This window comes from Mytilus trossulus, chromosome 8 (genome assembly GCF_036588685.1).
Source record: "Mytilus trossulus isolate FHL-02 chromosome 8, PNRI_Mtr1.1.1.hap1, whole genome shotgun sequence".
In the NCBI taxonomy this organism is placed as follows: domain Eukaryota; kingdom Metazoa; phylum Mollusca; class Bivalvia; order Mytilida; family Mytilidae; genus Mytilus; species Mytilus trossulus.
In genome coordinates, this window is record NC_086380.1 from 58,369,445 (window position 1) to 58,380,250 (window position 10,806).

The 10,806-nt window shown below is 33.7% G+C and overlaps 1 protein-coding gene across 1 annotated transcript; it reads left to right on the forward strand.

Moving 5' to 3' along the window:
- Positions 1 to 2,812: 2,812 nt before the first annotated feature.
- On the forward strand, positions 2,813 to 10,708 carry LOC134681196 (uncharacterized). Its single transcript, XM_063540696.1, has 4 exons — positions 2,813 to 2,977; positions 3,992 to 4,184; positions 7,097 to 7,475; positions 10,034 to 10,708. Exons 1-4 carry the CDS (start codon positions 2,938 to 2,940, stop codon positions 10,622 to 10,624), a joined length of 1,203 nt encoding a protein of 400 aa, XP_063396766.1. The 5' UTR covers positions 2,813 to 2,937; the 3' UTR covers positions 10,625 to 10,708.
- Positions 10,709 to 10,806: the final 98 nt, after the last annotated feature.

A 10,806-nucleotide genomic window follows, 5' to 3' on the forward strand; every position in this document is an offset into this window, starting at 1 on the left:
TGTGAAATGATGATTTCAATTTCAACATAAATACAAAAAATATTCTGGATTTCAACAAAACTATCAAATGTAACTGCCGAATTTTAATTAAGCGCAATGCCGAAAAAAACCCCGAAAATAAAACAAATAAACACAAACTCTGCCAGAGAGTACTCTTAGATTGGCACTTTCTTTTAACTTCTTGTTAATCTTATGAGTCAAGCCATTTAAAACTTATTTTGTAATTTTGTTCTTAGTTTATGCTAGTACATCACTGTCGTAGGTAAGAGCGAGGCTTAAAACGGACAAAATGTTTAACTTAGCAATATTCTAAATGGGCCTGATCAAGGACCAGTCTTTAGATTTGTTTACATTTTGTCATATCGGGGCTTTTCATAGTATATAGTTAAATGATTTGTGTAATTTACGTCATAGTTAAAGGCTACACGGTGATCTATAAAAGTTAATTCTCATCATTCAGGATTTCCTAGATAGTTGTTTCATTGTAAATAAACATATGTATTACTTTATGCTGTATAACACGCTATATACTGTAAACCAACTTATTTTCGCGGATACTTTATTTCGCGTTTTACCATTTCTTGACCATTTCGCGGCTATTTGATTTCGCGATTTTATGATTGACTTGATGTAGTTTAATAAGGACTGATCAAAGTTTTACATATTCGCGATGATTTATATTCGCGTTATTTTTCTACTCGCAAAAGTCGCGAAAATAAATCGTTCGCGAAAATAAGTTGGTTTACAGTAATTAGATCGCTGACATCTACATCTATAGTAATTTCAATACAGAAAATAAATAGATATAGGAAGATGTGGTATTAGTGCCAATGAGACAACTCTCCATCGAAGTACCAATTTATAAAAGTAAACCATTATAGGTCAAGGTTCATCCTTTAACACGGAGCCTTTGCTAAAATCGAACATCAAGCTATAAAGGGCCCTAAAAATTACTAGTGTAAAACATTTCAAACGGGAAAACCAACGGTCTAATCTATATCAAAACGAGAAACGAGAAACACGTATGCACTACATAAATAAACGACAACCACTGTACATCAGATTCTTGACTAAGGACAGGTGCACTCATTTGCAGCGGGATTAAACGTTTTAATTGTACAAAACCCTCTCCCTTTCAAACACAATAGTAAAACATCACAACATAGAAAGACACACTATAAAATATCAATTGAAGGCTTAGCTCAATCAAAATACGCAAATGAACACACAATGATCTGTGATATCTGAATGCCAATACGTAGTTAAATAAAGAATTATAAGGGATTAAACAATTAAGATAAAAAGGAATGGAAATGGAGAATGTGTCAAATAGTGATTTTTTAGAACCACCCAAAACAAACTGGTCATCCTTTTATAACACCCCAATCATACTAGTTTTGTAACAGTTAGTCACTAATGACGTTGTTTTATGCTTTTATGTGAATTCCTTGGCACTGTCAGATTCTACTAGGAAATAGATCATATACATAATTATGATAATAACTAAATTTTAAACAGATAATAAGTTTTACAAAAATAAATCTAACAATATACCGAACTCAAATGAAAATTCTAAGCAATTATTTTGTATTAATGGTTCTGATTGGTCAGCCAACATTTTGAATTGCGGAATATATTGACATGTAGTTTCGCCAATAATAATAAAATAAACTCGCATGTTACTCATAGAAATTTTCTTTTTATCAAATTTATTTACATTCTGAAGCGACCAACAAGCCAGAAAACGCTCCGTGTTTACGTTTGACGCCGGAAGCATACCTAGTTTAGCGGACAAAGAAGATAACATCTTTCCTAGGAATGTTCTTTAAGGAACATATTGCTCTGAAAAAATGACTGAAATTAAATTTAGAATTTGTTTTGCGTTACAATAGAGATAACTGCATTGCATTTGAAGCTATGCGGACGTCCATCGGTAGTTTTACTGTCGCAAATTTAGTTGACCTGGCGACACGTGGCTTAATCCAAAAAGAGTTTAATTCATAAAACCTGACAGATTAAAACTCTAGTCAATATTAAACAACGGAGCGAATGACAAACAATCGTATATATCTGTACTCGATTTCTGGAATTTTGGGTCCTAAATGCTCTTCAATTTTATACTTGGTTTGGTTTTTTAACTATTTTGAACTGAGCGTCACTGATGAGTCTTATGTAGACAAAACGTGCGTCTGGCGCATTAAATATTTAGCCTGGTGCATTTTTATTGTGGTAATTCATTTCACATGCACTGAAATAAAACTTGCTAGAGTGGCGTGTCTCTTTTGGCTAGAATGATTATAATTACCTAAAGAAGTCAGGACGGAATGGTTACATTACCGTTTAGACCTGGTGCAAAGTGAGTGACACATTCTCTTCATGTATGATACCGTTTGTTAGGTTTATTCTTTTTTTGATATCGTTGTTTTCACTGTAGGCACAATACATGATATGAATGGCATTGAAGTACTTGAAGATTAAAAACAGCAATGATATGGTTTGTTTGCTCTTTGTGAACATGATAAATGAGCTAATAGGGATTTTATGTCATGACCTAACAATATATGATATCTTCCCGATTTTGTTGTAAGATAAAAGAACAAAAAGATTACAAGCTATAAATTCAAAATACACACACGGTACTTGTCTGTTTATACCGTTTCAGTGTTTTTTATTGGACAGAACAGCTTATGTATATGAAGCCATTTTGGCCGAATTTATTGATACCAAATTAAATATGTATACCTATAAAAACAATATTCAAATATCTCATTGTTGAATTGGCTTTCTTTAAGAAAAGGTTTATTTGCAGGATTATTAAGTACACAACATTGTAAATCATCTGCCTAATTGTTATCAGTGATACACTTATCCATACTTTTACGTCAGTATATTATGTAACTCTGACCTGAGACGACCATGTAAGAGATCAGTCGATATATGATGGGGTTTGTTATTTGGATAGCCCTTTTTATATCAGGTAAGTAACAAATGATAATAATATTAACCACAGGCTACTTTAAGGGTATTAACGGAGTGTTAGAAACCCAAAAAATTAATGGGGACATATTGCACGCATACCTTAGCTTCCGGCAACTCTCCAAGATACCTTGATTTGCAGAGGCAGTCCAAATTTCAAAACTATTCACCTTGGTTGGTCTTATTTGTAGAACCTTCTTTTGTAATTACATGATTCTAGAGGTAAGGGGAGCTACGGTTCAATAATCAATACTTGCAAACAGGAACATGATGAAATAGATTATTTGGACTTATGCAATGCTTAAACGGGTATATATGTGAATGGGATGATTTGTGTCTTCCTAATGTAGTCTTTTAATCCACGTTCTCGTGTGGGAACAGTGTAAATATTTACTAAAGTGGTAAATTGTCATTAGATTGCTTCCTTCGTCCTGTTAGGATCAATTTCGTCCTCACGTGTTCAATGATTTTATAGTGCAGAGGCCCCAATAACAATGAAAGAGAAATTATCATACTAATATTTGAAAATTAATAAAGTTCACAAAACTGTTTTTCGACTGCCAATGCTACTGCAAAATTTTAGTATAAACTGACACAAAAAAAAAACAAGACGGAAAATAAAAACATAAAAAGGAAAAAAAATACATGGTACTTTTCCCTTTGAAGATTTTTTTAAAGTTTTGAAGAAATTTCTATCTACATTTGGAACACTCCAAAAAGATCTGATAGATTATATATAAATTTTAACTTTAAAAACAAGGTAAATATATCAGTAAGATACAACATAACATAGATTCAAATGGAGATCCTCTTTTCAATCTATTTTAAAAAGTAACACCAGAGAAAAATTAAAAAACTAAACATAGGATTAAAATATGTTTTTATAAGAAAAAGGAATCATTTTAATAACTGTTCTCACTTCAAACTCTTCCGCAGGTTAATACTTCCTATTATCACGCGATAGACTTGTGGATCACAATGGTAAACATAATTTTTTCCCCACATTCTTTTTCAGAATCGCTTGTCGAAGCTGTAGACTTTGCATCACCTGAAGTTTTTGATCCTGTTTTTTATTCTAACAATCACCATGAAGTGATGTCACAAAGTGTTAATACACCGGAAGATGCTAAGCAACACTGGCTTGCGCATGGCATAGATGCTGGATGGCAGGGATCGGGACAGTTTCATTCAAAAGAGTACATTGCAAGGTACATTTAATAGATACTTCTAACACTTCCTCTAAACCATACATCTTAACTCAATAATGCTAGCCAATTTTCTTATGATTATTATTGTCGGTATAACGCTTAGATAGATGTGAGTTTAACTTTGTCCAAAAATCTACTACTTAATTATTCGATTGAAACGGACAGACGACAAACACTTTGATTTATACATGTTAGACCGAGAGTTAAAATCATTCCTCAGTAATGAGCCTAAATGTCGTCCCCCGTCAATTATTAATTGGAATGAGTGTCGTAATATCATCCACGACTCACTCCGTACCTACTGTTTGAAATGGGTAAAACGGGAAAATTCTGACAAAAAATCTTTGGACTCTTTTTTTAATTCAGTAATGAAGATAGTTTATATTCGAATACAGCATTTGAAGAACATTTTACTCTTAACAACAACCATAAAAACCCTATTTCGCGTATCAAACATACACTTAAAGAACTAGCCAAGGAATTTTGTTTTGTCCCGGCTGAAAACGCTGCTAATAATATCATTATTGTTTGACATAAATCTTATAATGAGGTTCTGCAAAAGGAAATCACGAATACAACAACATTCCAACTGACTTCATTTTCAGGAAACGAAATCTGTAAAAAACACAAACTTTTAGCTACTTCTTTACAAGCAGAACCAAATACAATGAAAGTCCCAACTATGTGCTGGCTTCCGAAGCTTCACAAAAAACCTTACAAATATAGATTTATTTCATCTTCAAGCCATTGTTCCACTACTAAATTGTCTATTCTACTTACTATAAAAAAAGAAGATGTGGTATGATTGCAAATGAGACAACTTTCCACAAAAGATCAAAATGACCCAAACATTAACAACTATAGGTCACCGTACGGCCTTCAACAATGAGCAAAGCCCATACCGCATAGTCAGCTATAAGAGGCCCCGATAAGACAATGTAAAACAATTCAAACGAGAAAACTAACGGCCTTCTTTATGTAAAAAAATGAACGAAAAACAAATATGTTACACATAAAAAAACGACAACCACTGAATTACAGGCTCCTGACGTGGAACAGGCACATACACAAATAATGTGACGGGGTTAAACATGTTAGCGGAATCCCAACCCTCCTCTTAACCTTGTACAGGTACTAGTACACTTGGTACAATAAAAAAAAACTGATAATAAATTGTTCAAATTAGGCCTCTGAAAGTAGTGGAATTAATTACTTTTGGAGTGTCAAAAACTTGTTGAAAGTACTTGATAAATTGCATCAATATATTGGTGATTTGGAATCTGTTTAAAGTTATGATTTGTCTACCCTATATACCACTTTGCCTCATATTCTTTTTAAGTGAAAAATCTTATCCCTCATTAACTGGGCATTTAAAAAGTCAGAATGCGAGTACATATATTCAAACTCTTTTATGTAAAGTTTTAGTAGCAATAACCAAAAGAACTATGTCAATTGGACATGCTTTGATACTGTATACTATTTTTACTTGAAAACATCTGTGTTCGCTTGGGAGATTCCGTATATCGTCAAGTTATTGGGATACCAATGGAGACTAACTGTGCACCACTAATTGCGGACCTGTTTTGTATTGTTAGGAGTTACAATTTATGACTAAAATTAGCAAAAATCTATCGAAACAACATTTGGTACAAAAATTTAAAGATTGCATATTTTAGCTTAAATATTGATTCACTTTTAGGGTCTTTACATCGGAACTAAACACAATTATCTTTTTAAAAAACAGTTGTTGGCATATCACGGGTTATGTTCTTCTCATATATTTTATGATAGTATGATACTAAACCCCTTACAGGAGGAATTGTGCCTGATATTCATATGCTGAAGACATACTCTTTCAATCATTTAATTGAGGTCTGGAACTGGCATGTCAGTTAACTGCTTGTAGTCTGTTATTTATGTATTATTGCCATTTTATTTATTTTCTTTTGTTATATCTTCTGACATCGGACTCGGACTTCTCTTAAACTGAATTTTAATGTGTGTATTGTTATGTGTTTTTTTTAAACATTGGCTAGAGGTATCGGGGGAGGTTTGAGATCTCATAAATATGTTTAACCCGGCCGCAATTTTGCGCCTGTTCCAAGTCAGGAGCTTCTGGCCTTTGTTAGTCTTTTATGATCTTTAATTTTAGTTTCTTGTGTAAAATTCGGAGTTTACTATGACGTCCATTATCACTGAACTAGTATTCATATTTGTTAAGGAGCCAGCTGAAGGAGGCCTACAGGTGCGGGAGTTTCTCGCTACATTAAAGACCCATTGGTGGCCTTCGGCTGTTGTCTGCTCTATGGTCGGGTTGTTGTCGCTTTGACACATTCCCAATTTCCTTTCTCAATTTTTTACAACTCAGAAGCATTCCAAAAAAGTGTTTTAAAGATGAAATAGAAGGACTCAAATGATAATAAGATTTCGCAAACACAATATTTTTTCTGGAATGGGAGGTGATTTGTTATTTTGTTTATGAGTGGACATATGTAAATAGAAGTACTAGTAAGAACATCAATACCTCGTTTGATTATGCTTTAAGACTGATTTTAAACTGTATGATTCGGTGGCATTTTCTTTCTGATGCATCAGAATTGAGTTGACTGTATTGTATTTTAAAACTTTCAGACATCAGATTATAATATGATATTCCGAATTAACTTAACTTACTTAAAACTAGATCTTCTATAACGTTGTGAGTAAACTCAATGTGTGACCATTATATCGAAAATTGATGTCTGCAAATTAAGAAAAATTACAAACGACAAAACGGACTGCGTTTAAATATAGTAATTCAAAATAAGATGACATAAATGATTAACATAAATTTGTGACAATGTATCTAAACTATTTACGTCTACATGTAGGTCACAAACCGTGTTTGTAGCCTTGTTTGAATCTTTTCATAGGTATCCTGATCTCCAAAAAGCTTTTGGAAATAATTATAGAGCCGCCATTCAACATTATCTGACATTTCACAGCTCTGAACACCGTGAGGGCTTATCAACTAGTCACTATTTTGAAGGCCGCTGGACTGCTTTAAATCATGGGATATATATCGGTTCCTCTACACGAACAGGTGGCGCTGTGGACAGTCTTACATGGAACAATAAAGAATTTATCAATTCTTGGGACCACGGGCGTCAAATGCAGATGGCATGCAACACTAACAAATACACAGAGTGTTACAACCCTACGGAAGCTGGTGGTGTTTGTGACGCAGTACTCCCAACAACCCACACTTATATATATTGGCTCCATGTTCATGGAAATGTTATGGAAAGCCAGGTAAGTAAATATGGTGATGCCGCATAACTTATTTACTTAAGATGTCAAATTTTTAGAATATGTCGACTTTATTTTCATATCACCAAAGATTTTGATACCTTCTGTATCCATTGTTTTTTTTATCTATTATAAATTAACATAGACTTTTTTTTAAACAAATTGTTGGTATACTTATTGGAACAAACTGTGCGCCTCTACTTGTTGACGTTTTCCTTCTTTCGTGATGTTTTTTCCATAAAAAATCCGAACTTTTCTGGTTGGGGTCCATAAATATACCCCCCTGACTAGAAATTAAATAAATAACAGACACGACTTCCTCCACCTCATTTTTAGACATATATCTCAAATTTGACGTACACAGTCATCTCAGTACCAGAATCTATGACAAACGAGACGATTTTAATTTGAAATTATAAATTTCCCCCACCTTAGTAGCAATATACCAACTTCACCTGCATCTGGAATATACATTTTCCAACTTATTCGATATTCAAGAGCTTGCAGCCCCTACTCAGTCTTTGAAAAACGCCATCAGTGTCTGAGCAGAAAGTTGACGAACCAGAGGTATGTCAAAGAACGTCTCATCCTTTTTCTTAAAAAGTTCATCTGAAGGTACCAATACCTTGTTGATAAATATTTCGTATCAGTTTCACAAATAATACATGATGGTCCACATTATTCATGTGCCTGCCCCAAGTCAGGAGCCTGTAATTCAGTGGTTGTCGTTTGTTTATGTGTTACATATTTGTTTTTCGTTCACTTTTTTATATAAATAAGGCTGTTAGGTTTCTCGTTGGAATTGTTTTACATTGTCTTATCGGGGCCTTTTATAACTGACTATGCGGTATGGGCTTTGCTCATTGTTAAAGGCTGTACGGTGACCTATAGTTGTTTTAAATGTCTATGTCATTTTGGTCTTTTGTGGATAGTTGTCTCGTAGGCAATCATACCACGTCTTCTTTTTTATATTGATGTATAGATTCTGCGTACGACGTTGTTAATCATCTCAACAACGATTATTTTTTCATTTATCTTTAAAAAAAAGTTCTATTATTAATACTTCCTTTACTGTTGGGTAGTTTTCTGTTATATCCATTTAACGTGGCTCGGTACTTATGCATCTTGTCAATGTTTTCGCATTATATTATATTTTTGCTGGTCTGTTTTGTTTATGCGACTTTTTATGTTTCGTTTGTTCTTATAACGTGTTTCTCTACTTTGAAAGTTCCTGTCAGTATGTTATTGCTCTATAATATGTCATTATGTTATATTTCTATTATAAATTAGAAAATACGTGGAACCACAACCGTCAAAATGATTAAATCATGAAGTAAAATGAACCATTTGTAGATTCTTATATATTCTATAGTACTTTTGGACTACTCTAAATCTCGGTGTATTTCTGAAATTATGTCTCACATACTTTTGAACTTTTAACCCTGTTTGCTAACATTGCCCATGTGAAATTTTAGAATTGCTTGTATTAATATTGAACGACAAAACTATGTGACGTATAAATTTTCTGACGTCAGACACGCCAAATTGTTTCTTTTAAAACGACGATGACTGCTGTACCGATGTTTTGACTACTTTATTTCTTTTTATGTCTGTTTAGTTCACGCATCATTGTAAATATAACGGATTTTGACGAGACTGTCGTACAAAGTGAGAGTTGTAGCGCTAATAAACTAGGTTTAATCCACCATTTTCTACATTTGAAAATGCCTGTACCAAGTCCGGAATATGACAGTTGTTGTCCATTCGTTTTTTATGTGTTTTGTCATTTGATTTTGCCATATGAATTGGGACTTTCCGATTTGATTTTTCTCTGAGTTCAGTATTTTTCTGATTTTACTTTTTACTTTTATAAATTGTTACTTGGATGGAGAGTGGTCTCATTAGCACTCATATCCAATCTTCCTATATCTAAATATAAAAAATAACTACGATTTGTGTATACTTTAAGGATAAACTTTCAACGCCATGCTTCAACATATAATACTCACCTTAAAACATCTAACAGTTATGACATATGTAGGACAATGGTCCGACTCGCGACTAAGTCTAGAAGTATAAGCATGCGACGGGTCGAATTATTAAGAACAAATGACATGCAAAACTACTAATACTAAGTATTATTGCAAAATGTCCTGCATAAATTACAATACATACTAGTACACTATTTTGCGTTTACGCGATTTGGCAACGTACAAAAATACTGAACTCCGAGGAAAATGCAAAACGGAAAGTCCCTAATCAAATGGCAAAATTAATTGATAAAACATATCAAACGAATGGACAACAACTGTACTATTCCTGACTTGGTAGATACATTAAAACATAGAAAATGGTGGATGGAACTTGGTTTTATAGCGCTAAACCTCTCACATGAACGACAGTCGCCTTAATTTCCGTTATATTGACAATGATGCATGAACAAAATGTCACAAATAGGGGGACAAAAACAACACGGACCCCATTAAAAACTAGGGATGATTTCAGGAGCTACGGAAAGGGGAGCAGCATATATTTATATTTGATTCGTAATCTTTTGACAGGTTCATCCAGCCTTTTGGAAACCAGTCAAGCCTACATCAGGAACACAACATGATTGTCATTATGGAAGATTGTGTCCAGCACACCACGGCTACCGTTCAACTTACGACTATCCTTTCCATAAGAAGATAACAATAGGAACACATGGCATCAATAATTGTTTTGAATTTGTATCCAATTTTACGATAGGCGGAAACTGGCCACAAGACGACTTGTTCATTCAGATGGAATCACCTGCCGTTTACCTGACTTACGAATTTTCAGAACAATTCTCATTTAATCCTACCACCAGGCTTGCTGAAAATTATCATACTAGGCATTTACCTGTTATTCGATCGACTCCAGATCATTATCATGCACTTGGAGCGTACACCCCACCAGGGCAGGATACAGACAAACATGAAAGCTACAACAGCCATTTTTACAAAGGTTTCAATTTCGCTAGTAGAACCTCAAAGTTCAATATCGTTTTCTATAAGAGACCTCATGGTACAGGAGTACGTCAGTATGTTTACAAAACGTACTTCTGTGTCGGAACCTTAAATGACGTCACTAGTTGTTTGCATAAGATAATGACGGCTGTTCCAAAATAAAATTATGCCGGAGAACTATAAAGTGTTCAGTAAACATTACTGTTAAATTCATTATTAATTTTAATAAAACCAGAAATAAGTCAATTATAGTGAAAGATCCATATGGTATAATGAATTGAATCTTGAGAGGAGACAAAACAAAAACCGAGTGTCTAAAATTATAGCAAAAGGTCCAAATTAAC

Coding starts and splice junctions, on each gene's coding strand:
- LOC134681196 (XM_063540696.1), top strand. CDS start 2,938: ATGATGGGGTTTGTTATTTGGATAGCCCTTTTTATATCAG. Junction 2,978..3,991: donor GATAGCCCTTTTTATATCAG/GTAAGTAACAAA, acceptor ATTCTTTTTCAG/AATCGCTTGTCGAAGCTGTA. Junction 7,476..10,033: donor GAAATGTTATGGAAAGCCAG/GTAAGTAAATAT, acceptor ATCTTTTGACAG/GTTCATCCAGCCTTTTGGAA.